Below are 27,271 nucleotides of genomic sequence, written 5' to 3' on the forward strand. Positions count from 1 at the left end.
AATATAACTCCCTCTTGGGCAAAGTGTAGGCAACCTCAAATAAAAAAATCAAAGCATCTTTAATTCCCAGATTTTTCTTTTTCTTTTTTTTAAAAAAAACCCTGCATCGTTAATTTTGCTTTGTATCACACCAAGAATGTTTGCAGGGCAATCCTAAATAGGTTTACTCAGAAGTAAGTCCTGCAGCTTTCAATGTGGACCAGGTTGGGCTGCTTAGGAAAAGTTGTTTTTCTCCACGGTGACCTGAGGACACGCAGACACACTTGGCCCAAGGGAGAATCCTGTTATTCAAGGAAGTGATTCTCCTCTGGCATTTTATATTCTACACTGTTACGGAAAAATCTAGGTGTGAGGCTGCTCAGTCACCCAGCTGGTCGGGCAGAGCCTGTGGAATAAAGGAAGGAGTCCAGCCACCAACCGGAGCAAATAGCTGTAGACCAAAGTTTATTGCGCAACAGGTTCAAAGAGGAATTTTGAACCCCGAGGATGGAGTGACAAGGACTTTTAAAAGTTTCTATCTTATCCCAGCATATAGTTCATTAAGCATCACTACATCATTGCTACATCAGAAAAGGGAAGGGTTATACATGGGACACAGGTGGTGCTGTGGGTTAAACCACAGAGCCTAGGACTTGCCGATCAGAAGATCGGTGGTTCAAATCCCCACAATGGGGTGAGCTCCCGTTGCTTGGTCCCTGCTCCTACCAACCTAGCAGTTCGAAAGCACGTCAAAGTGCAAGTAGATAAGTAGGTACCACTCTGGTGGGAAGGTAAACGGCGTTTCCGTGCACTGCTCTGGTTCGCCAGAAGCGGCTTAGTCATGCTGGCCACATGACCCGGAAGCTGTACGCCAGCTCCCTTGGCCAATAAAGCGAGATGAGCGCCGCAACCCCAGAGTCATCGGCAACTGGACCTAATGGTCAGGGGTACCTTTACCTTTACCTTATACATGATTAACATAGGAGGGATGTGTTCGGGCAACAGGTGGATACAGGATATGTATTGGGAAGTACATTCTAAGCACCTACTACAAAGGGACAATAGAACTTTGGTTTTCATAGTCCGCCACCTGTGCAAGTTCGGAGAAGTGCCTTTGCTCAGCGATTGACACCTATGAGTATGTGACCTCCCGCTTGAGGGATTGTGGCAGGGACCGAGTGGTTTCCAAGTAATAATAATAATAATAATAATAATAATAATAATAATAATAGTAATATCTTTATTGTCAAGTCCTTGGCCAATGAAGCAAATTGGCGGTGGAATGAAGGAAACTGGCAAAGGAATTGATTTTATGTGGTTTTTAAAGCTAGGTAACTTCCCTGAGCAGCCAAGTCGAAAGGATACATTTATGCACAATATTTGTAACATCTAACAACTTTAAAGGTGTGCCCCCAGCTGTGATTTCCGTAACAACACTCTCCTCTTTATGAAGTGTATATTTTTTGCACAAAGCTCTCTGAACCTGAATAACAACAACAATAAACGATCCAAACCGCACATGCAATTTATCTGTGTTTCATGGTGGATTTACATATGCAGTTTATTTTCACGAGGGTTTGATTTTGCAAGCATTAAAAATATTCTTGTACACCACCCCAACTCCCAGGGTTCGGCTTCCTTGGAATGATGCTAGCGGAGAGCACGGCGCCTTTCGGATAGATCATTTTATTTATCATGATAAAGTAAAGGTAAAGGGACCCCTTACACAGCATGCCCTTCCACCGACCTCGCACCAGGAGTTTGACCTACATGCCGCCGCTCTAGGGCCAGGGACTCCCGGTTTTTGCCCTTTAACGGGCCCTGCAAACGTCGCCGCATGGGGAGGGAGAATGAATGCATCCCCCCAACTTGATGTTAGACTAAAGGATACCTTGCTAAGGCCTAAAAACCGCCAAAGTTGTGACGAAATGCTACAGGGAAGGCGAAACCTGCCAATGCAGGGAAAATTCATTCCCAGTTCTGAATACAGTGGTACCTCGGGTTAAGTACTTAATTCGTTCTGGAGGTCCGTTCTTAACCTGAAACTGTTCTTAACCTGAAGCACCACTTTAGCTAATGGGGCTTCCTGCTGCCGCCACGCCACCGGAGCACGATTTCTGTTCTCATCCTGAAGCAAAGTTCTTAACCCTGGCCGGCTGCCCATTGTCCTCCCTGGCCGAGGGCGGGTCAAAGGCTGGCCCAAGCAGGTGGGTGGCACCCACCCAGGTGAGCCCTGCTTGGTGCCGCAACCCCCGCCCACCTGTGGGGAAGGGAGGGCGGATATTGCTTTCCATCACGTCTTGCAGCCAAGCTCATCTTTTGAGATGCGGATCAGAGCATTGCCGAGGTCATTGTCCTAAAAGAAACTTGTCTGACTGGTTCCACCGCCTCTTCTGTTAGATTCAAAGCCTTCCTGGTCCAGCACAGAGCTACCTCATTTAAGCATCTCTCTTAGCTCTCTTCAGTTGACTCGCCCACAGCAATTCTCCGCATTTCCCCCTTTGTGGCATTTCTCACCTAATTGCTAATTGCAACCCAGCTCAGCCCTTTGAAGGGAGGCACAGCACTGAATGTGCCCCCCCCCGTCTTTCTCTGCAAAGGAGCTTGCTTAGGCAGTTCTCCAATCCCCTCCGATAACAATATCAAAGGACTGCAAGCAGTGGCGTAGCGTGGGTTGTCAGCACCCGGGGCAAGGCAAGTAATTTGCGCCCCCTAGCCCGTGGATTTGCGCCCCCTAACCCTAACCCCCAGATGTTGCGCCCGGTGCGGCCGGGCCCCCCCTGCACCCCCCACGCTACGCCACTGCTTGTACCTGTTTTGGGCATAACCTCTGACGATCATCTTGTCCAACCCCCTGCAATGCAGGAATCTCAGCTAAAGCATCCATGACAGATGGCCATCCAAACTCTGTGTAGAAACCTCAAAGGAAGGAGAGTCCATCCTCTGCTAAGGAGGACCATTCTACTGTTGAACTGCTCTGTCAGAAAGTTCTTTCTGATGTTTAGTCAGAATCTTTTTTCTTGTAACATGAATCCATTGGTTTAGGACCAGTTGTAGCTTGCAGCTTACACAGTGAAACCCTAGCCCTGTCTACATAGAACGTAGAGTGAATTCAGTGGGGCTATCTCCTACATAAGGGGGGTTAGGATGGCAGGCTTTCTGTACAAAGCCAAAAATCCTATCCTTTGCTCCACACACTGTTCCCTCTGGCCTCGCCCTCCACTAGGATGAGGTCCGTGAAACGTTGCAGAAGATGGAATGCAGCGCCCAGCTGAAAAAAGATTCCCACATGGATCTCAGTGACTTTTAGCATGTAAGTGGACTCCTCTCCAGTAAATCTGTGGTGAATCCCATTTTCGGTTTGCATTAGTGAAATCCAGCATAAAAGGACTGCAGTGAAGGGAATAAATGCAGAACAGGATATACCGTAGCTTCACCTTATCCTTTGACTCCTCTCCTCTCTCTCTCCCTGGAGAAATGAAGCAGTGACCCGACACGGAGTAGCGAAGGATGGGCGTGTTTCGTCCCTGATCCGGATGAGATCAAGGCACCGGCAACGGGAAGGAGGCGGGGGAGAAGCAGGAGCAGGCCAGCCGGGGCTGCTCCAGACCCCCCCCCCCCATCTCTCCCATCGCCGCTGGAGGGGTCATGGAGGCACTGAGCCCGGGAGGCGGGTAGCCAGCCAGGGCGCACCTACCCAACCTCGCCGCGCGCCCAGGCGCGCTGCTCTCTCCAGCTTCCTCCCGGCCGGGCCAGCGGCTCCACCTCTTCCTTTGCCTCTTTGAGGCGCTTAATTCCCAGCAAGCGATTAGCAGGCTCGGATCGGATCCTGCGGCAGGCGGCGCCTCCACCTCCTCCTCCTCCCGGCTTTGCTGCTGCTGCTGCTGCACGGCTCTTTTCCCTCCACCAACGGCGCGCTGCGCCTTGGAGAGGTTCCCGCTTCCTCGAGGGGGGCCGGCCAAACGGAGACGACGACCCCCCACTCCAACCAAGCCTCGATGGCTTGTCCCTTCCCTCTGGACTCGCGCCCCCCCCAGATGTTGCGCCCGGTGCGGCCGGCACCCCTGGCACCCCCCACGCTACGCCACTGACTGCAAGAGATGAAAAGCAACATCTCTAGGTCATGACTGCAAACTGTGTGTGTGTGTGTGTGTGTGTGTGTGTGTGTGTGTGTGTTTGTGTGCATCCGCTTAGAATCACAGAACTGTAGAGCTGGAAGGTACCTAAGGGTCATCTAGTCCAGGGGTCAGCAAACTTTTTCAGCTGGGGGCCAGTCCACTGTCCCTCAGACCTCGTGGGGGCCGGACTATATTTTTTTGGGGGAAACATGAACGAATTCCTATGCCCCACAAATAACCCGGAGATGCATTTTAAATAAAAGCACACATTCTACTCATGTAAAAACAACAGGCAGGCCCCACAAATAACCCAGAGCTCCATTTTAAATAAAAGGACACATTCTACTCATTCTAAAAACATGCTGATTCCCAGATCATCCACGTGTGAGTGTGGATTTTAATCCCACTCACCACATTGTCAGTTTCCTTTCTCTTAGCAGCCCCAGGCACCTGTTTCCTGTTTTCTTGTCCTGAGTAGAGATAAGCGTGGTGTCAGTTCCCTAAGAAAAGGTTGACAGCTCTGAGGAACTTTTCCTTAAAAAAGATCAACAATGTTGAGGTTTCTTCCCCTAAAAAAAGGTCAACAACTCTGGGCAACCTGGGGTGTGTGTGTGGGGGGGCGGATATTTGCACCCCGGCGCTGTATTTGCTTAAGACGGCCCTGTTTGCAGAGTTGCATCAGTTTCCCAGAAAGCAAACAACATCCACTTTTTTAGCATGGAAAGAAATGCATTGGGGGCGAAATACCCCAACTCTTAGCAGTGCTTGATTTATAACATAGAACACAACTACTTTGTAATACGATCGTGGGACATCCAGAAAGTATAAAACAATCCAGCTACGTGAGAATCACCCCCAAAATATAATCACAAACAAGCTTCTTACATGTGTACCTTAAGCATGTATACAAACACAGTGAGAGGCATGAGGGTAATCTCATTTATATTTGCTCTAATTTGAGAGAAAACAATTACTCATCTCTTCCATCAACACCAAGATAACTTTCTCTTTTCTGATCTTTCATATTTGTCAGAGTTGAAAATCCCTGTTCACAACAATATATCCTTGAGAATAGCCAATGTTAAAGGTAAAGGTAAAGGTACCCCTGCCCGTACGGGCCAGTCTTGACAGACTCTAGGGTTGTGCGCCCATCTCACTCAAGAGGCCGGGGGCCAGCGCTGTCCGGAGACACTTTCGGATCACGTGGCCAACGTGACAAGCTGCATCTGGCGAGCCAGAGCCGCACACGGAAACGCCGTTTACCTTCCCGCTAGTAAGCGGTCCCTATTTATCTACTTGCACCCGGGGGTGCTTTCGAACTGCTAGGTTGGCAGGCGCTGGGACCGAGCAACGGGAGCGCACCCCGCCGCGGGGATTCGAACCGCCGACCATGCGATCGGCAAGTCCTAGGCGCTGAGGCTTTTACCCACAGCGCCACCCGCATCCCATAGCCAATGTTATTGTGCTTTAATAATGATATTGGAAAGCTGCTACATTCAGATACAAGGAAACTCAGAAGCGAGGGATTAGAGGAAGTCAAGTAACATGTTTATAAGGGTGGATTTTTAAATAATTAAGTTTGTTTGTGTTGTTTATCTGTTTGCTGTTATTTTTTATAGATGTATTCCCCCCCCTCTTTTTCTTATTTTTCTTTTTCAGTTTTAGTTTTGGTTTTTTTTTTTTTTTTGGTTGTGCAAAGTTTGTTGCAGTATGTGTTATGATTGTATAAAACTTAATAAAAATTATTAGGGGGGGGGAAAGAAAATAGCCAATGCTCTTGAAGAGAGGCATAGATATTGTTTCATGTTATATAGCTAAAAATAAATAAATAAATAAATAAATAAATAAATAAATTACTACACTACACTGAAATGTTTAAATGTTTCTTTGATTGTCCTTGAATCTTGTGAAATATATATACATCTAATAAATGAATAAAATCAATAAACTATATTGGCCTTATTTTCAGCTCTCCTACTCCACTATATAGCTCACATAACCCCTCAATTCTCACTTTTGTCCTCCTTGCTATTTGCCTCTTCCACAGAACCCCCTTCCTTTGTTCTCTTGACACCTCACTAGGCTAGCCTGACTTGATTAGGTTTTAACACTTGCTGGATCCAGAGAATCGCAGTGCCTGGCACTCAGCTTAACACCCCAAGTCTCAATTAAATTCTAACACTTACTGGATCCAGGAATTTGGAGAGGTCCGGCACCCCTGAACTTGCAGCAACATCGACATTTAAACAGTCATTCCTTAAAATGTAAAAACAAAAGCAATCCCTCAATAACTATTTTGTCTCTTATTACATATCGCTTTTCTCCCATATCATTAAGATTAAGTAAAGGTAAAGGGACCCCTGACCATTAGGTCCAGTCGTGGCCGACTCTGGGGTTGCGGCGCTCATCTCGCTTTATTGGCCGAGGGAGCTGGCGTACAGCTTCTGGGTCATGTGGCCAGCATGACTAAACCACTTCTGGCGAACCAGAGCAGTGCACGGAAACGCCGTTTACCTTCCCGCTGGAGTGGTACCTACAGTGGTGCCCCGCAAGACGAATGCCTCGCAAGACGGAAAACCCGCTAGACGAAAGGGTTTTCCATTTTGGAGGTGCTTCGCAAAACGAATTTCCCTATGGGCTTGCTTCGCAAGACGAAAACGTCTTGCGAGTCTTGCCATTTTTTCTCTCGCTTTCCCCCCCTTTTTCTAAGCCGCTAAGCCGCTAATAGCCTTTTAGCAGCTCAGCCGCTAAGCCTTTAATAGCCGCTAAGCCGCTAAACCGCTAATAGCGCTAATCCGCTTAGCCGCTAATGGGGTTGCTTCACAAGACGAAAAAACTGCTAGACGAAGAGAATCGCGGAACGGATTAATTTCGTCTTGCGAGGCACCACTGTATTTATCTGCTTGCACTTTGACATGCTTTCGAACTGCTAGGTTGGCAGGAGCAGGGACTGGGCAACAGGAGCTCACCCCGTTGCGGGGATTCGAACCGCCGACCTTCTGATCGGCAAGCCCTAGGCTCTGTGGTTTAGACCACAGCGCCACCAGCGTCCTTCCATTGAGATTAAGTAATCAGTGGCAAATCAGTATCAACACCTTCAGAATAAGTATCCAAAGGAGACTTGGAATATTGTAGCCAATACTTGTTCAAGTAATATTCAACACTTATGTAAGAAGGGTTTTTATAACCACTCCGAAAGGCTAAAGCATTTCTGATCTCCAGTCCCGATTTGGACCAGATGCTCTTCGCCCCCCAGATAGGGCGTTGCTTGCTTCCCCATAGCATCTCCAGGTAGGGCCTGGTTTTAGGTTTGATGAGGCCCTAAGCTACTGAAGGGACGCAGGTGGTGCTGTGGGTAAAACCTCAGCGCCTAGGACTTGCCGATCGCATGGTCGGCGGTTCGAATCCCCGCGGCGGGGTGAGCTCCCGTTGCTCGGTCCCAGCTCCTGCCCACCTAGCAGTTCGAAAGCACCCTTAAGTGCAAGTAGATAAACAGGGACCGCTTTATAGCGGGAAGGTAAACGGCGTTTCCGTGTGCTGCGCTGGTGCAGGCTCGCCAGAGCAGCTTCGTCACGCTGGCCACGTGACCCGGAAGTGTCCTCGGACAGCGCTGGCCCCCAGCCTCTTAAGCGAGACGGGCGCGCAACCCTAGAATTGGACACGACTGGCCCGTACGGGCAGGGGTACCTTTACCTTTAAGCTACTGAAAGTAATAGGGCCCTTTATATGTGATATTTTAGGGAGCAGTCTAGCAGAGGGAAAATGAACGAATTCCTATGTTCCACAAATAACCCAGAGGTGCATTTTAAATAAAAGGACACATTCTACTCGTGTAAAAACATGCTGATTCCTGGACCGTCCGTGGGCCAGATTGAAGGCGATTGGGCTGGATCCGGCCCCCGGGCCTTAGTTTGCCTACCCATGACTTACATAATATGTGTCTGTCTACACAACACAAAACACCGTTGCCGTATGTAGGTTTTATTTTGTTTTTTAATCTTATATTTTGGAAATGTACATCCAGTCCCCCCCCCTTTAATTTTTTTGGCCCACAAGAGAGTGGGGCCCTAAGCTATAGCTTGTTTAGGTTATTGTATTTTAGTGTTCTGTTGGAAGCAGACCAGAGTGGCTGGGGAATAAATAATAAATTATTATTATTATTATTATTATAACTCATGCGTAAATCCGGCATTGCTCCCAGGACCATTTTGGAAAGCTTTCGTTTCTGGTGAAAGGACACCTCGGCAGCAAGAAACGAAAGAGAGATGCGAAGCCCAGGAGGTGGGTTTGGGGAGGAACAACAAAATTAGAAAAAAGGCTTTGCAGCCTCCGCCAAGCCGCCTTGGATTTGAGGAGAAGCTACACGTGGGTTGATCTCATCCGGTCCCTCCGGCGGTTTATAAGCAGCTTGCGCCTAAATTGCTGCGCGCTGGGCAGCTGCTGCAAGACAGAGACGTCGCTTGGTGCTTCTACTCCGCTCTTTTTATTTTTTATTTTTGCAAGCCAGCGCAAGAGTTTTCGCCGCTCCTCCACCCCGGAGGTGGGATCCTTTTTTTTTGCAAAAAAAAGATAAGGGAAAAAAAGGAAGCGCGGACAAGACTGCATCCAAGATGAAGGCGTCTTTTGCAATCCTCCTGGCCGCCTGTCTCTGCGTGCAAAGAGGTGAGGCCTTTCCATTTTCACGAGACAGGACGCGTTTAGGGTTTCTGACCCCCCCAATACAAAATTAAGTTTTTCTCCCCCCGTCTCCCCGCCCAATATCAATTTAGGTTATTTTTAAGGGTGCCCGTTAGCTGCTAGCAGGAGGAGCTGCCGCGCCTGCCTTTATCTCTGCAAAGCGGGGGGAGGAAGGCTTCCTTTTGCGTCTGGTTTGCGAAAATGGGCGTTGCAGGGGCTCTTTCCGCGTTAAAAGAGCGCAACGTGCGCCGCGATCCTAAACCTCTGGGAGGAAGCGCCGCTGGATTGAACAGGAATTTCTTCTGGGTGGGCGTGGCTTAGGGTTGCGCTCGATCCTAAGGGTGCCGCCCTGACCCCATTTGCCTGGGATTGCCCTGCAGTTATGTGCACGCGTTAAACGAGAAAGGAGGCCCACCGGGCACACCTGGGTCTGCTTTCGAGTCAATGTGCGCTTCATACAGTGTGGCCTAGTGGTTAGAGTGGTGGGTTAGGATCCTGGAGACCAGAGTTGGGGAGGAAGGGTGGGATGCGGATTGGGCCGGAAGCCAAAAGATTAGGCAGGAAAATCCCCCCTCTGACGTCAGACACGTCTACCTGTGGTGATGAGCAGGGAGGCACTCAGCACATGCTCAGAGACGTTCTGGTACAAGGGCTTTGCAAGAGTCGGGGGAGGGGCGGCTGCTGGGAATGGTACCAGGAAACCCCCCCCCCAAAAAACAACAACCCCATGGCACTCCTGGAATGTCATTTTTGGATGGAGATGGAGAAGGGGCTGAGTTAATTTTAATCTCGTGTATTCTTTTGAAACATACAACATTTAAAAGTAAGGATGTGAGTTTTTCTTGATTTTCTTGCTTTATTTTTCTGTAAACTCTTGCATGCATGGGATCAGGGCCGGGAAGAGAAGGTGGCAACCCCTACAGAGTGCCAAAAAAATCCAGGGAAGGGGGAAGGAGTCCACGAGGTCTTTCCCACCCCCTTTGTCTGAGGGTCTGGATCTTTGCCAGGGCCTCTTGCAAGCGCTGGAAGAGAACTCCGGGTTTTGTGGTCGCTCCCATTGTGTGGTACTGTGGAATTTTTCCGGCATGATGTAAAAGCTGGGATGGTACGGAATGGGAAGGAATGCCCTCCAGCTGTTTTGGGACTACAACTCCCATGATCCCTAGCTAACAGGACCAGTGGTCAGGGATGCTGGGAATTGTAGTCCGTCACTGAATTAAACGGATGTGCCAGATATGCATCAGAGCAGTATTTTAGAGCCGAAACATTTATGGTTTTTTCTTCTTCTTCCTGGAATGCCGGTTCCAGGATTCTGTGGCTCAGTGCCTGTCCCAGCAAGTCCTTTGAGACGGGTAAAATTCTGCCTATCCTTTTTGGGCTGCTGGCACCATCCCTTTTGCTCACAGTGAATATCCCTTCCCCATCCCCTAAGTGATTTATGCCCTATTCAAAACAGCATTGTAAAAAACCCAGAGAGCATGAAAACCAAGCCTGCCTGTACGTGCCAGAAGCCCTGACCTGCCTTTTCCTGCTGTTAAAAAGCTTTTGCACTTCAATAACTCAATTACCTGTAGTCCTACAGTCCTTCTGGTCCTTCCTGGCGGAGAGGATATGGATGGCTAGCAGTAGCCACTATGGCTTACCTGCTTACAGGTTTTTCCACAGGCATCTTCTTGGCCACTGTGAGAACAGGATCCTGGAGTCCAGGAGGGGGTAATGGCCGGATACAGCAGGCTCTGCTTTACATTCTTACACTCCGTAATTGAATGAACAGCTGCAGAGTTGTATCTCAAGAGGAATCAGGTTCCTCTGGCGAACAATGGAAGTATTCTGTATTTATTTTATTTTCAGGTCCTGGCAAGCCCGCCTCTCTCGGTTTACACAAAAGGCAGAGGGAGGCCTTTTGGAAACTGCATTCCTTAACCAGGCAAAGGGGATGAAGATGGGGATCCAGCTGTTTATTGGGGGAGATTACCTAACATCAAGGACGCGGGCGGCGCTGCGGGTTAAAGGGCTACCTTTGAAGGTGACCCGGAAACTACAACTAATCCAGAATGCGGCAGCTAGACTGGTGACTGGGAGCGGCCGCTGAGACCATATAACACCGGTCTTGAAAGACCTACATTGGCTCCCAGTACGTTACCGAGCACAATTCAAAGTGTTGGTGCTGACCTTTAAAGCCCTAAACGGCCTCGGTCCAGTATATCTGAAGGAGCGTCTCCACCCCCATCGTTCTGCCCAGACACTGAGGTCCAGCTACGAGGGCCTTCTGGCGGTTCCCTCACTGCGAGAGGCCAAGTTACAGGGAACCAGGCAGAAGGCCTTCTCGGTAGTGGCACCTGCTCTGTGGAACGCCCTCCCATCAGATGTCAAAGCGATAAACATCTACCTGACATTCAGAAGACATCTGAAGGCAGCCCTGTTCAGGGAAGTTTTTAATATGTGACATTTTAGTGTATCTTTCATCTTTGTTGGAAGCCGCTCAGAGTGGCTGGGGAAACCCAGCCAGATGGGCGGGGTACAAATAATAAATTATTATTATTATTATTATTATTATTATTACAGAGCCTAGGACTTGCCGAACAGAAGGTCGGCGGTTCGAATCCCCGCGACGGGGTGAGCTCCTGCCCACCTAGCATTCCGAAAGCACCTCAAAGTGCAAGTAGATAAATAGGTACCGCTCCAGCGGGAAGGTAAACGGCATTTCCATGCGCTGCTCTGGTTCGCCAGAAGCGGCTTAGTCATGCTGGCTACATGACCCGGAAGCTGTACGCCGGCTCCCTCGGCCAATAAAGCGAGATGAGAGCCGCAACCCCAGAGTCGGTAATGACCAGACCTAATGGTCAGGGGTCCCTTTACCTTTACTTACCTACCATCACTTACCAGCTCATTGAGGAACGCCAGGTTCCCTATGAAAATAGTTTGAGATTATGTTCCACCGTTCCTTCCAAGGGTGCTCAGAGCTTCAGGTCTCTTAATTTTGATCTGTGATCAGGAAAGTGATTCACAGATGGTATTTAACTCTTGAGTAGGCTTGTTAAAAGGAACCATGGAAAGAGAAGAAGGGAAGTCATTGATATATTGAGGATGTAAAAAGAGTATTTTAAATTGTAAAATAGATTGTGTGTGTGAAAGTGAAACAAGAGGAAAGCACTGGTGTAATAATAATAATAATAATAATAATTTATTTGTATCCCGCCCATCTGGCTGGGTTTCCCCAGCCACTCTGGGCGGCTTCCAACAAAGACCAAAAATACACTAAAATGTCACACATTAAAAACTTCCCTGAACAGGGCTGCCTTCAGATGTCTTCTAAATGTCAGATAGTTGTTTATCTCTTTGACATCTGATGGGATGGTGTTCCACAGGACAGGAGCCACTACCGAGAAGGCCCTCTGCCTGGTTCCCTGTAACTTGGCTTCTCGCAGCGAGGGAACCGCCAGAAGGCCCTCGGCGCTGGACCTCAGTGTCCGGGCAGAATGATGGGGGCGGAGACGCTCCTTCAGGTATACAGGACCGAGGCCGTTTAGGGCTTTAAAGGTCAGCACCAACACTTTGAATTGTGCTCAGAAACATACTGGGAGCCAATGTAGGTCTTTCAAGACCGGTGTTATGCGGTCTCGGCGGCCGCTCCCAGTCACCAGTCTAGCTGCCACATTCTGGATTAGTTGTAGTTTCTGGATCACCTTCAAAGGTAGCCCCACATAGAGCGCATTGCAATAGCCCAAGCGGGAGATAACCAGAGCATGCACCACTCTGGCGAGACAGTCCGTGGGCAGGTACGGCCTCATCCTGCATACCAGATGGAGGTGGTAGACAGCTGCCCTGTACACAGAGTTGACCTGTGTAAAGAATGAAAGTGCTTGATGGCGCATGGGGCGTAGTTTTGGACACCAGTCACATGCCGCGCACCTTCTTCCCTTGAGACAGTTTAGCAGAACTGGAATTAAGGGGGAAGTATAATAGATTTGCCACCACAGTAGAAGGGCAGGGGTCAGCAACCTTTTCCAGCCGTGGGCCGGTCCACTGTCCTTCAGACCATGTGGGGGGCTGGACTATATATATTTTTTTAATGGGGGGGGGGAAATGAATGAATTCCTATGCCCCACAAATAACCCAGAGATGGGTTTTAAATAAAAGGACACATTAAAGGTAAAGGTACCCCTGCCCGTACGGGCCAGTCTTGCCAGACTCTAGGGTTGTGCGCCCATCTCACTCAAGAGGCCGGGGGCCAGCGCTGTCCGCAGACACTTCCGGGTCACGTGGCTAGCGTGACGAAGCTACCCTGGCGAGGCAGAGCTGCACACGGAAACGCCGTTTACCTTCCCGCTAGTAAGCGGTCCCTATTTATCTACTTGCACCCGGGGGTGCTTTTGAACTGCTAGGTTGGCAGGCGCTGGGACCGAACGACGGGAGCGCACCCCGCCGCGGGGATTCGAACTGCTGACCATGCGATCGGCAAGTCCTAGGAGCTGAGGTTTTACCCACAGCGCCACCCGCGTGGGTGGACACATTATACACATGTAAAAACATGCTGATTCCTGGACCGTCTGCGGGCCGGATTGAGAAGGCAATTGGGTCAGATCCGGCCCCCGGGCCTTAGTTTGCCTACCCCTTGTCTAGGGCACCATTTTTTACCCCAAGGGAAAGGATTGTTATTGTTCATTTCATTTCTATGCCATTTTAGATTTTAAAGGGGGGGGGGAATCTCCAAAGTGGTTCGCATTACATTAAAACATCAAATAAAACAATCTAGAATAAAACTCAAGATTCAAGGAAAATATTTCAGAGTGGCATTTTGCCTCCCCCCCCTTTTATCTACCTACTTAATTTATAGAGCTGCCCCCTGGCAGACATACTCTAGGAAGCCCGTGTGGTTTAGTGGTTTGAGTGTCGGACTAGGAGCTGGGAGATCAGGGTTCAAATCCCCACTAAGCTATGAAGCTCACTGGGTGACCTTGGAGTCAGTTCCAGGCTCCTCACTTTCCTCGCAGGGTCGTTGTTGGATTAAGTGGGAAAGGGGTGAACTATGTACTCCTTGGAGAAAAATGCAGTGGGAGATAAATTCAGTGAATAAGCTCGTCTTACCTGCCTAAGAAAACTGGAGGGACCAGCCACAATTGGACCCACACCAGTTGCAAAATTCACTTGGCTAATTTCGAACGCTGCTTCTGGGTCAGTGGTGCATTTCTGGTGATATACTTTGGCCATCAGGGTGGATAAAAATCAATGATTATTTTTTTAAAAATTAAATTTGATTTTTCTTAATTTACCGGTAAATTGGATTTTTAAAATAAAATGCTTTTGGAGGAAAAATCTTCCTAAAGATAGTTTTCTATTTAAGTTACATTGTAGCCCAAAGGCTATTCATTAGGAAATAAGGATTTGTTTTAAGTTTTTCATGTTTTTTTAAAATTGTTTAACCACATCAGTTAACAAACATGGGTACTATAATGTTATTGTTTTAGTTAAATAAACTGTTTAGATGCTTATTAAGGAAATGATTATTTTTCTCCTTCCAATAAAGTACAGCAGAGTTGTCCAAATGCAAAGTTAACTTATTAAACCTCACAATAATTTCCTAATTATCTGTCTATGTATTTATAATAGTATAACCAAATCAGTAATTTTTGATAGAAGTGTAAAAACTACTCTGAAAATTTATTCTTCCAAAAACGAAACCTTCATCTGGTTGTAAATATTAAGATGATACCAGCAAGAATGAGTCTTTCTGTAAAAAAATGATTTAAATCAAGTCTTATGGACTAGTGATTTAAATAGATTTGATTTTTAATCAAATCCACCCTGGCTGGAAGGGGAAGTTAAAAAGGTGTATAAACGTCAAAACAGCTGAGTGGGTGGTGGGATGAGGGAAAGCGCCTACAGCAGGCATAGGCCAACTCCGGCCCTCCAGATGTTTTGGCACTACAACTCCCATCATCCCTAGCTAGCAGGACCAGTGGTCAGGGATGATGGGATTTGTAGTTCCAAACATCTGGAGAGCCAGAGTTTGTCTGTGCTTGGCCTACAGTTTCATCGTGGGTTTGCTTACTCAGACGTAAGCCCTGGCAACGAGCATATGGCCGAGATTGAAGCGGGAAACTTGTCTAATTTCGGGGACGGTTTTAACTGTTTTTCAGCTTCGTCGCTGGTGTGCTGGTACTGCGAAGGAGCGGAATCGAACTGGGGCTGTTGGAGGTGGCAAATCTGCTCTGATTCAGAAACCTCTTGTGCTACCGTCTACGTTGGTGCAGGACTGGGTAGGTATATTTTAAATTGGGGGCATGAGGGTTGCTTTACCAGGCAAGGAGATTCTTGGGTTGATAGGCTGTGGGGTTTTCTGTCTTTTGCTACAATCAGCCTTCGTCACTTGATGAATAGGCAAGACTTTCCCGATGGAGACTAAAAGCCCGTCTAGTCTGGGATCGGGGTCTTGGTTTATTTTGGCTGGCATGGGTCAACCTGTCAAGCCCAAGGGACGCGGGTCTAAACCACGGAGCCATTTGGGCTTCCTGATCAGAAGGTCGGTGGTTCGAGTCCCCACGATGGAGTGAGCTCCCGTTGCTGTGTCCCAGCTCCTGCCAACCTAGCAGTTCGAAAGCACACCAGTGCGAGTAGATAAATAGGTATCACTGCAGAGGGAAGGTAAACTGCGTTTCCGTGCGCTCTGGTTTAAGCCACAGTGACCCATTGTGCCAGAAGCGATTTAATCCTGCCAGCCACATGACCCGGAAAGCTGTCTGTGGACAAACGCCGGCTCCCTCGGCCTGAAAGCGAGATTAGCACCGCAACCCCATATTCGCATCTGACTGGACTTAACCATCCAGGGGTCCTTTACCTTTTACCTGTCAAGTACCCCACATGTTGTGGGGTGACAGTTTCAGCGGGGTTCAGCCAGTGTCAGAAACTCAGGTATACAATCTAATAGCCAAATGGCACCTTATACCTGGGTTACAGTTGCCACAATGGAATGTCTAGGTGCCACCTATTCTCAATGAAGCTGCTTCTTCTTAAAAACTTCCCTAAACAGGGCCGCCTTCAGTTGTCTTTTAAAAATAAAATAGTTGTTTATTCCCTTGACATCTGCTGGGAGGGCGTTCCACAGGGCAGGCGCCACCACCGAGAAGGCCCTTTGCCTGGTTCCCTGTAGCTTTGCTTCTCGCAGTGAGGGAACCGCCAGAAGGCCCTCGGAGCTGGACCTCATGACCCGGAAGCTGTACGCCGGCTCCCTCGGCCAAGAAAGTGAGATGAGCACCGCAACCCCAGAGTCGGCCACGACTGGACATAATGGTCAGGGGTCCCTTTACCTTTTTCCTATCTCCTCCCAGTCTCCTCTTTTCCAGGCTAAACATACCTGGCTCTTTCAACCGTTCCTCATAAGGATTAGTGTCAGCGCTGCCCAAGGTCCCAGCTCACACAAGACCAACGCTGCCTCTTCCTCAAGTAAAAAAGTCTTTATTGAAGTTCAGTTTCATTTCCAGACGCGCAGCGCGCAACGCTACGTCTATGCCTTAGACCGTAGAAGTCCCATCTGAATCTCCTCCCCCCTGACACCAGCTTAAGACTCTAGCCTTACTCCACCTCTTCCTCTGTTCCTTCTTTCTCTGGGTCCTCCTGCTAGTCGGAGTCTCAGCCCTCCTAGATTCTTCTGACGCTGAGTCCCCTGACTCTTCTCCCCCCCTCCTTCGGGCTTTAGGACCTGGCTCCCAATCCGGGTTTTCTGCTGTCCCGCGCTCCCCCACATTTGAACTTGGCGCGCGCGTGCAGCCTCCCACTTTCCTTCTGACCGTTACACTTGTGTCACTGCTCCCTCTTTCGGGGAGGCTAGCTGGACCTGGCCTTCCCTCCGTTTCCCCACTTCCCGATGGGGGCGTGGTTACCCCTGACTCATCTTCTCTCCCCGCTGGAGGAGAAGCTGGTCCTGACTCATGTGACTCTTCCCCCCCACTGTGCTCTGGTGGGGGAACTGGTCCTGATCCTCCGCTACTCCCTTGGGAGTCCCCTCTGGTCCCTTGTTTATGGAGCGTCCCCCCTGGGACCCCCCTCGCCCTTACCATAGGCGCCCCCTCCTGGGAATCTTCTGATTCGCTGGAGAAGCTCATGGAATCTCTCGGGTCACTGTCATATTCCCCTACGCTCCCCTCTGATTCCTCTCCTCCGCTCTCTATTCGCTCTCTCCCCTGCTCTTCTGCTCCTGAGCCTCTGACAATTAGATTCCAGACCCTTCATAATCTTGGTCACCCTCCTCTGCACACATTCCAGCTTGTCAATATCCTTCTCAAATTGTGGCACCCAGAACTGGACCCAGGACTCCAGGTGTGGTCTGTCCAAGACAAAATAGAGTGGGACTGTGACGTCCCTTGATCTAGACACTAGGCTTCTATTGATGCAGTCTAGGATAGCACTAACTTTTTTTTGCTGCTGCATCACACTGCTGACTCACGTTAGGCTTGTGGTCAACCAAAAACCCTAGATCCTTTTCACATGCACTGCTAGTAAGCCAAGTGCCCTCCATCTTATATTAGTGCAGCTGGTTCTTCCTGCCTAAGTGCAGAAACTGACATTTGCCCCTATTGAAATTCGTTTTATTGGTTACGGCGCAGCTATCTAATCTTGAATCCCAATTATGTCCTCCCTGCCATTAGTTACCCCACCCAGTTTGCTGCCTCTCCTGGTACGTCCCACGGAAGACCTTACGGTCTTCAAACAAAAACATCTTGGAGGTCCCAGGCCAGAGGGAGGTTGGGCTGGCCTCAACCAGAGCCAGGGCTTTTTCAGCGGTGGCCCCTCTGGTGGAACGCTCTGTCCCAAGAGACTAGGGCCCTGCAGGACTTGACATATTTCTACAGGGCCTGCAAGACAGAGCTGTTCCACCAGGCCTTTGGCCAAGGGACAGTCTGACCCCCTCCTTCGGTAATCCTCACAGAACTCTAGCCCAGTGGTTGCCATTAATTTGATTCTGAATTGATTTCAGAATGAATTGGTTTTAGAATGCATTTCAATTGATTGATTGTGATTTCATGTACCGTATTTTCATGCCATAAGACGCATCTAGTTTTTAGAAGGGGAATGCAAGAAAAAAAAATTTTTTTAAAGGGAGCGCTGAGCAGAGCCTGTATGCATCCCAGGCTGTGCTCAGCGCTCCCTTTCATGAGCCGTGTGGAGCGTGTGTGTGGTGCTTGCAGGCTTTTCCCCAGAAGGGAGAAGCCCCCAAGAGCCTCACATATGTTCCACGCGGCTCGTGAAAGGGAGTGCAGATCTTGGGGGCTTTTCTGGGAGGTGGGGGAAGGGACTGAGGGGCTGCCCTCTGTCCCTTCCCCCACTTCCCACAAAAGCCAGCAACAAGAGCCGTGCGCTCTTTAAAGGGTGTGCGGCTCCTGCGGGCTTTTCTACGAGGAGGGAGAATGGACTGACGGGCCACGTCAGTTCCTTCTCCCTCCTCGGGGAAAAGCCTGCAAGAGCCGTGAGGAGCGTGTGTGCGGCTCTTGGGGGCTTTTCCCGCCTGCATTCGCTCCGTAAGACCGACACACATTTCCCCTTACTTTTTAGTAGGGAAAAAGTGTGTCTTATGGAGCAAAAAATACGGTAAACTGTGTTACTTTTACTGTTGTTAGCTGCTCTGACCCTGGCTTCGGCTGGGGATGGTGGGATATAAATAAACTATTATTATTATTATTGATGGGCATCCCCTCTGTTGACTCGATTCCTTCCTTCCAGCTGGTTATTCGTCGCAGTCCATCACCAAAGGCTGTGTTCCGGTTTGCCCACAAATGGGGGTCAACCTTGGCTTCGCAGCCACGTCCGTCAGCTGCTGTTCGTCTTTCTTATGCAACATCAACGGAGCCAGCAGCGTCAAAACAAACCACCTGATCTTGGCTGCTGGGATCGCCGCCAGCTTCTTCTACCTCTTTGGACCCAGGCTGTGATTTTTTTGAGAAATATTTGCACGCAGAAGGAGTCTGCTCAGCCTTCTCTGCCGAGAAGCCCGAAAATAATGTGTTTCTCAATGGCATATAATTCCATTGCTTTTTAACCCAAATGAATCCGTGTCTCTGCACTTTGTATTGGTCTTAAGAGGAAAGAGACCTTTTCACTTCTCTTTTTTGGGGGGCGGGGAAGGGAGTGGGGGGGGGGAAATGAGATGTTTTGTATGGCAACACTGCCCCCTTGAGGCTGCTGGGATTTTTGCACACCCTGGTGAGGAGCTGCAGTTTGTTGGGGAAATAATTTTGCACGAAATAGAAGCCAAAAACTCCGCTGAACAAAACATTCCTAATCCCAAGGGGGGCTTTAAACAGGGGCCTTAAACTGTGTTTTCCGCTTGGTGGTTCACCAGGAGGCAAAATCGACTGGAGGCAGGGGTGGGAAAACACCTCGGATGAAATCATTACTATTTTTTGTATATTCTGAATTTAGATCCAGTTTTTTGCTTGTCACATTTCACATAAAGAGCAATGTGACATGCACGAAGCGTTTGGATTCGGAAAAGGGATTTGTTTTTTTTTTGTTTTGCCTGTTAAAATTTTACATTAAAAAGTGAACACTGTCTAGACAATTTTGCAAGCTATGTGGGTTTTCAACACATGGTTCTCTTGTGCTTTCTGAACTTTAATAAATACATTTTGGTTTTTACCTTACTTCATTTCTCCCCCTTCTGTTTTCCTGTCGCAGCATGCCTCCAGTTGCATGTTGTGTGTTTTCCTGAAGTAACTTATGTTATTAATTACTCACCCTTAGGTTCTAGGGAGGGTGGCGCTGTGGGTAAAACCTCAGCACCAAGGACTTGCCGATCGCATGGTCGGCGGTTCGAATCCCCGCGGCGGGGTGCGCTCCCGTTGCTCAGTCCCAGCGCCTGCCAACCTAGCAGTTCGAAAGCACCCCCGGGTGCAAGTAGATAAATAGGGACCGCTTACCAGCGGGAAGGTAAACGGCGTTCCGTGTGCTGCGCTGGCTCGCCAGATGCAGCCTGTCACGCTGGCCACGTGACCCGGAAGTGTCTGCGGACAGCGCTGGCTCCCGGCCTATAGAGTGAGATGAGCGCACAACCCTAGAGTCTGGCAAGACTGGCCCGTACGGGCAGGGGTACCTTTACCTTTTTTTAGGTTCTAGGTTGGATTACAACTTTAATGTATGGTTTTGAAAACAATCACAAAAATAAGTTGGGTCCTAAAAACAATACACCTCAAGTGTCAAAAGCCATGATCTCCCACATTTCATAGAACCAGAATTGTAGAGTTGGAACAGGCAGGCAGCAATGATCCTCTGTTCAAACTCCTTGCCATGAAGGAATGTCAACTAGATCATTAGGAAGAACTTTGAAATTGCGGTCTGGCAATATCTTAGGACCAAACAAATGTCACAACATGGTTGCCAGTTATTGCCTTGTCCAGTTTGTGTGTGTGTGAGAGAGAGAGAGAAAGAGGGAGGGAAAGCTACATGCTGACGTCAGCCTTATAGTCAAGATTGTCCACTGTAGAGAAGATTGATTCAATTCTTTAAAAAAGAGGACTAAAAACTTGTGTTTTAGCTGTAGTGCAACGAAGGAAGCAGGGCTAGTTTTGTGCTCACTTGCAACCATTTTGAGTTGGGAGGGGTCGGCAACCTAAGGCCGATTGGCCAGTAGCGGCCATTTTAATAATGGCTTTTTATTATACTTTTTCATATACAGTTCCTGAGAACTCTCTTGATGTTTTCTTTATGAGGAAGCGGCTTAGAGAACCTTTGTTGTTTAGTCGCTTAGTCGTGTCCGACTCTTCGTGACCCCATGAACCAGAGCACGCCAGGCACTCCTGTCTACAAAAGTAAATAAATTTAACCTATCGGTGTTTCAGGAGATAACAGAAACTGGGTTAAGGCTGACCAAAAGTCCAGAGGTAGTATTAGTATCAATTTACGATGGGTGTGGAAGGTTCACAGGCTATGAAGGACTTGCTCCCAAATTTATTGACAGCTGCACGAATTATTATAAGCCAGGAAGTGGAAGGGGCAAGCGGAATATAAAATGGAAGAATGGTATAAAGAGGAGTGGGGTATAGCTATTAACGATAAATTAACATGTGCCATTAAGGTAAGACGGGGAATATGCAGGAGAAATTATTTTGAGGAGATAGGGTGTTTGTAGAAATTTGTACTGTTAAAAAACGGAAAGGGGTCAAACCATCGCAAGTGGTGTTGAAATTTTGGGAGGTTGGGTAGTTCCAACGGAATGGTCTCGCTGGTGGGGTGCACATGTTTATTCTTATTTATTTATGATGATTACTTTGTCAAAATAAATAAAAACAGAATCTATCGGGGATCTTTTCCTCTGACGTTTTCCTCTGAGGTCGGCTGCCTCCTGACAACATTCGTTCCAAACATTCTGCCAACGTCTCTAGTTCCGTCTCCATTGTGACACCCTTGTGCTTCTCTCCCTGTGCCTCAGCATCTTGCGACGATGGCAGGAGGGTATCGTTCCCCTTGCGCTTTCATTGTCCAGGATGCTAAAACGCACACATAGTTGGAACAGGCTTGAGCTTTTCCTACCGTCCCCCCGGTTCCAGGAGGACGCTAGCTGCCGAGTCCTGTTCCAGGGCAGGTTGGCGGTGGCTGTCTTGAGAAACGACATGGCTGACTGACAGGTAAGAGGGCTGGGGTGGGAGCAGAGGCAATCCTGGCAGGATTTCAACCTGCCTGTAGGTTGATCTCTGGCTACCCATTTTAATATATTTGTTGTTTAGTCGTGTCCGACTCTTCGTGACCCCATGGACCAGAGCACGCCAGGCACTCCTGTCTTCCACTGCCTCCCGCAGTTTGGTCAAACTCATGCTGGTAGCTTCGAGAACACTATCCAATCATCTTGTCCTCTGTCGTCCCCTTCTCCTTGTGCCCTCCATCTTTCCCAACATCAGGGTCTTTTCCAGGGAGTCTTCTCTTCTCATGAGGTGGCCAAAGTCTTGGAGCCTCAGCTTCAGGATCTGTCCTTCCAGTGAGCACTCAGGGCTGATGTCCTTAAGAATGGAGAGGTTGGATCTTGCAGTCCATGGGACTCTCGAGTCTCCTCCAGCACCAGAATTCAAAAGCATCCATTCTTCAGTGATCAGCCTTCCTTATGGTCCAGCTCTCACTTCCATACATCACTACTGGGAAAACCATAGCTTTTACTATACGGACCTTTGTTGGCAAGGTCATTTCTCTACTTTTAATATTATAATATAATATTATAATATTATATACCAACTTTTTTTTATTGGAACTTGCAGCCTACCTTCAATCCAATTGTCACAGCGGCTTAGAATTCAGGTTTCCTGGAGCATTTCTGTTAAAACTATGGAGGCACAGCATAGCCATCTTAGCTGGTGGCTATTGAAAGCCTTCCCTTCCATGATTTTGTCCAATCCTCTTTGAAAGCTGTCCTAGTGGGTGTGCTCCAGTGGCAGGGAGTTCCATAGTTTAAGCCCTTTTCTTTTTCCTGCCCTGAATCTTCTAAACATGCAGCTTCACTGGATGTCTTCAAGAGAGCGAGAAGAACTTTTCCCTTTCCGCAAGAGAGTGATTTTGTAAAGGAATAAAATTCTGCGTAATTTTTGTAAAGGAATACTTCTGAATATTAAAGGAATATTCTGTAGCAGAATTTGTCCCTGTGAAGAACTCTCCAAAGGGACCACTAGGTGGGGTGGTGGTTTGACTAAAAGGTAGTTTTCGGGCATCCACTGTTAATTCAGATACAGAAAGGTAGCCGTGTTGGTCTGCCATAGTCAAATCAAAAATTTTTTTTTCTTCCAGTAGCACCTTAAAGACCAACTAAGTTAGTTCTTGGTATGAGCTTTCGTGTGCATGCATACTTCTTCAGATACACTGAAACAGAAGTTGCCAGATCCTTCTATATAGTGAGAAGGTGGGGAGGGGTATTACTCAGAAGGGTGGTGGGAATGGGTGATTGGCAGATAGCTGTGATGAGCCTGTTGACGACTCTTAACGACTGCAATAGGAAAAAGCAAGGGGTGAGAAGGTGAAAAATGGCTTTGTCATGTATAATGAGATAAGAATCCAATGTCTTTGTTCAGACCAGGTCTCTCCATGGTTTTAAGTTTGGTAATGAGTTGCATTCCTGTAAGACCTATTAAATGGTACCATCTCCTTTCTCATCCCAACCGTCCTGGCTGCATGAATCACAAAGGAGAGAACTGTGTACAGTGGTACCTCGGGTTAAGTACTTAATTCGTTCCGGAGGTCCGTTCTTAACCTGAAACTGTTCTTAACCTGAAGCATTACTTTAGCTAATGGGGCCTCCTGCTGCCGCTGCACCGCCGGAGCACGATTTCTGTTCTCATCCTGAAGCAAAGCTCTTAACCCGAGGTACTATTTCTGGGATAGCGGAGTCTGTAACCTGAAGAGTCTGTAACCTGAAGCGTATGTAACCCGAGGTACCACTATACAGTCATAGCTTGGATCCCAAACGCCTTGCAAGTCGAACGTTTTGGCTCCTGAACGGCACAAACCCGGAAGCGAGTGTTCCGGTTTGCGAACGTTCTATGGAACCCGAACATCTGGCCCTACTTTCGACTGGCTGCAGGAGCTTCCCACAGCCAATCAGAAACCGGTTTCCGAACTTTTTGGAAGTCGAACGGACTTCCGGAACAGATTCCGTTCGACTTCTAATGTACCACTGTACAGTCATACCTCTTGTTACATTTGCTTCAGATTTAATGATGCGCATGCGCAGAAGCGGTGAATCATGACCTGTGCACGCGCAGACGCGGGTTGCGTTCTGCTCATGTTGCGAACGGGGCTCTGGAATGGATCCCATTCACAACCAGAGGTACCACTGTATTTACTGGCTTAATTGTTGACGTGGTGATTTTGTGCACCAAAGGGGACTCCTCAAGGCAGGCTGCTTCATCCTAGCGGCGGAGGGAGAAGCAAAATGATGAAGGTTCTTCCTGTCCTACTGTTGACCGCCATCTTGTGGACTAAAACGGGTGAGTCTTTGACATGACAGTCATTTGCTCCTGGAACAACCTCCTTAGCTTGGAGAGGAGAAGACTGACAGGTGAAAGGATGGCAACCTTCAAGTATCTGAAGGTCTTTTCACGTGGAAGATGGAGCAAGCTTGTTTTCTGCTGCTCCAGAGGGCAGGACCTGAATCAATGGATTCAAATTACAAGAAAGAACATTTCAACTAAGCATTGGGAAGAACTTTCTGATGGTAAGAGCTATTCGACAGAGGGATTGACCAGCTCAGAAAGTGGTGGATGTCCATTACTGGAGATTTTTAAGGTTGGAGAAGCTATCTGTAAACAACAACAACAACATATTTATACCCCGCCCATCTGGCTGGGTTTCCCCAACCACTCTGGGTCGCTTACAACACATATAAAAACATAGTATAATTTCAAATGTTAAAAACCACCTGATACAGGGCTGCATTCAGAAGTCTTCTAAAAGTTAGATAGTTGTTTTTCTCCTTGATATCTGGTGGGAGGGTGTTCCACAGGGTGGGTGCCACTACCGAGAAGGCCCTCTGTCTGGTTCCCTGTAACCTCACTTCTTGCAATGAGGGAACCGCCAGAAGGCCCTCAGTGCTGGACCTCAGTGTCCGGGCAGAACGATGGGGGTGGAGACGCTCCTTCAGGTATACTGGACTGAGGCCATTTAGGGCTTTCAAGGTCAGCACCAACACTTTGAATTGTGCTCGGAAACGTACTGGGAGCCAGTGTAGGTCTTTCAAGACTGTTGTTATGTTGTCTCGGTCCAGAATTCTTTGGCCCCGATTCCTGCATTGCAGGAGGTTGGACTAGATGAGTCTTGGGGGTTCCCTTCCAACTCTACAATTCTGTGATTTTTGTGGGCATCTTGGAAAGGAGCACAAGGACATGGTTTGACCCAGCAGCCAGCCACCCATGATTGGTTGCTCAGATGCCCTCTTAAGGGACCTACTGGCGAGAGACCTGGGGATCCCTGCTCACCGTATTTTTCGCTCCATAAGACGCACCTGATCATAAGATGCACCTAGTTTTTAGAGGAGGAAAACAAGAAAAAAAAATATTCTGAATGAAACAGTGGATGTATGATTCTTGTAGTTCATGCTGTGGCCACAGACATGTGATTTGATGGTGAATTTGGGGTGACCCAATGCAAAGATCATGAGGATCCATGTGGATCTGTGCTTTGTAACCACATTTTTGCACCATTGCAGCCCCAGGAAACAGTGGATACGTGATTTTTTTTGGTGCAGGCTGTAGCCATGGACATCGTATTGTATCGTAAAACCTTTATTGGCATCACATGCAACATCCAAAACAAATCAATACAGAATTACCACTTCCCCAGTGGCACAAAACATTTGCTAAAAGAAAGGAGGCATTCGCTCCATAAGACGCAGACATTTCCCCTTACTTTTTAGGAAGAAAAAAGTGCATCTTATGGAGCGAAAAATACGGTAGGTTGTTCTGGTACTTAGCCTGTTTCATTTGAAAGTCCTAGCAAAGACAGATTTCTCCCCCATCTTTACTGTGTGTGTTTTATTTTATTTTAAAAAGTTGCTTCTTCCTTGCAGCTTCTTCCCTGGAATGTTATACCTGCAATGTAACGAAATATTTTGGTTGTGACACTGTTGTGAACTGTTCTAAAACAGAACGCTACTGCATGCGTTACACTGGTAAGTATGGGGAGGCTGAGTGTAGCCATTGCGCCTAGTAGCCATCGGTAGCCCTCTCCTCCATGAATTTGTCTAATTCTTTTTCAAAGCCATCTAAATTGGTGGCCATCACTGCTTCATGGGGAAGGGAGTTCCATAGTTAAACTATGGATGCATGAAAAAGTATGTTATTTATTTGGTCCTTAGTTTTCCAGCATTCATCTTCCTTGGATGCCCATGAATTCAAGGGTTAGGAGAGTGGGGAAAAAACTGTCTCCACTTTCTCCAGATTATGCATTATTATGTTGCCTTTTGCTTGCCTTTCCTCGAAAGTCAATGAAACAATAAAATTATAGCTTTCTGTGGGTTAAACCACAGAGCCTAGGACTTGCCGATCAGAAGGTCGGCGGTTTGAATCCCCGTGACGGGGTGAGCTCCCATTGCTCGGTCCCAGCTCCTGCCAACCTATCAGTTCGAGAGCACACCAATGCAAGTAGATAGATAGGTATTGCTCTGGCGGGAAGGTAAACGGTGTTTCCGTGTGCTGCTCTGGTTCGCCAGAAGCGGCTTAGTCATGCTGGCCACATGACCCGGAAGCTGTACGCCAGCTCCCTCGGCCAATAAAGCGAGATGAGTGCCGCAACCCCAGGGTCGTCCGCGACTGGACCTAATGGTCAGGGGTCCCTTTACCTTTAACCATGGCCCACACAGGTGGCACTGTGGGTTAAACCACAGAGCCTAGGACTTGTCGATCAGAAGGTTGGCGGTTCGAATCTCTGCGAAGGGGTGAGCTCCCGTTGCTCGGTCCCTGCTCCTGCCAACCTAGCAGTTCGAAAGCACAACAAAGTGCAAGTAGATAAATAGGTACCGCTCCAGCGGGAAGGTAAACGGCGTTTCCGTGCACTGCTCTGGTTCACCAGAAGTGGCTTAGTCATGATGGCCACATGACCCGGAAGCTGTACACCAGCTCCCTCGGCCAATAAAGTGAGATGAGTGTCGCAACCCCAGGGTCGTCCGCGACTGGACCTAATGGTCAGGGGTCCCTTTACCTTTACCTTTAACTATGGCCCTTTCCCATTCTCTCCCTTTTAGAAACAACCTCTTCCTCCGGCTATGCTGTGGAGCAACGCTGCTCCAACACTTGCTTGATCGCCAAGGTTAGTTGGCCGTCGCTGTTTACTTTCACCTGCTGTCAAGAGGACAGGTGCAACGGCACAGCGAATGTAAGGTTTGGCATGCTTATGCTGGTGGTGCTGGTTGTCATCAGAGCTTTGATTTGACCTGGAACTGAGACCCCGGGTGGGCAGAACGGAACTCAGGCGAAGCCCCTGCCCAGAAAGCAAGTCGTCTATCTCGGCGGCCAGTTTTAGCCAAGGCGCACAGAGTAATCCCACCACCAAAAAGGCCCTGTACCTTATATTTTTTTATTATTGCTGTGTTGCGTTCTGGACACTCTGTTTCAGGGAGTAAAGTCTAGTACCACCAGTGGCAGACTGATGTACCAAAAGCTGGACTTCTGCAGACAGTTTGGAGGCTTGGGTCAGCTTGTGGCCAACAAGTCATGTCTGATAGCTCATGGCTACTTTCTATTTTTAACTTTTTGTATTGAGAACTTTCAAAGATGCCAAAAGAAAAAAGAGTAATGAAAAGACTGAACCCCTTCCAGGGAGATTTTAATCGTTATTCAGAAGAAAGGAGAGATAAATGATAAACATCCCCAAGCAAAAGTTAAATGGCTCAGTACCTGAGCTTTGTGGGGATCGCTGGACATTCAGGAAATAAATGGCCACAAAATAGCAGCAAACTCTTCTGGAACCAGCATCGCCTTTTTGTACTTTTAAATGATGTGTGAGTTTTTCAGAAACTGCTAATAAAAGCTTTT

General features: G+C 48.2%; 2 protein-coding genes across 3 annotated transcripts in view; both read left to right on the forward strand.

Annotated features, from left to right (window-relative positions):
- Nucleotides 1-19,411, forward strand: part of LOC128417023 (lymphocyte antigen 6E-like) — a 261,315-nt gene extending 241,904 nt beyond the window's left edge. Inside the window, exons 2-4 of the mRNA XM_053395172.1 lie at nt 8,571-8,759; nt 14,915-15,034; nt 18,492-19,411. Of these exons, the coding sequence (XP_053251147.1) occupies nt 8,708-8,759; nt 14,915-15,034; nt 18,492-18,700 (381 nt within the window). The 5' untranslated portion in view covers nt 8,571-8,707 and the 3' untranslated portion in view covers nt 18,701-19,411. The remainder of the gene's footprint in view (nt 1-8,570; nt 8,760-14,914; nt 15,035-18,491) is intronic.
- A 1,689-nt stretch (nt 19,412-21,100) lies between these two features.
- LOC128417012 (lymphocyte antigen 6H-like) lies at nt 21,101-26,994 on the forward strand. Of its 2 annotated transcripts, XM_053395161.1 has the most exons (4): nt 21,101-21,391; nt 23,626-23,731; nt 25,309-25,410; nt 26,482-26,994. In XM_053395161.1, exons 2-4 carry the CDS (start codon nt 23,677-23,679, stop codon nt 26,667-26,669), a joined length of 345 nt encoding a protein of 114 aa, XP_053251136.1. In that variant the 5' UTR covers nt 21,101-21,391; nt 23,626-23,676; the 3' UTR covers nt 26,670-26,994. The 2 variants fall into 2 exon arrangements, with proteins under 2 accessions (XP_053251136.1, XP_053251135.1); XM_053395160.1 differs by lacking the exons at nt 21,101-21,391; nt 23,626-23,731 and adding an exon at nt 23,739-23,958.
- The last annotated feature ends 277 nt before the right edge of the window (nt 26,995-27,271 follow it).

The sequence above is a fragment of the Podarcis raffonei genome, chromosome 7, assembly GCF_027172205.1.
Source record: "Podarcis raffonei isolate rPodRaf1 chromosome 7, rPodRaf1.pri, whole genome shotgun sequence".
Taxonomy (NCBI): Eukaryota; Metazoa; Chordata; class Lepidosauria; order Squamata; family Lacertidae; genus Podarcis; species Podarcis raffonei.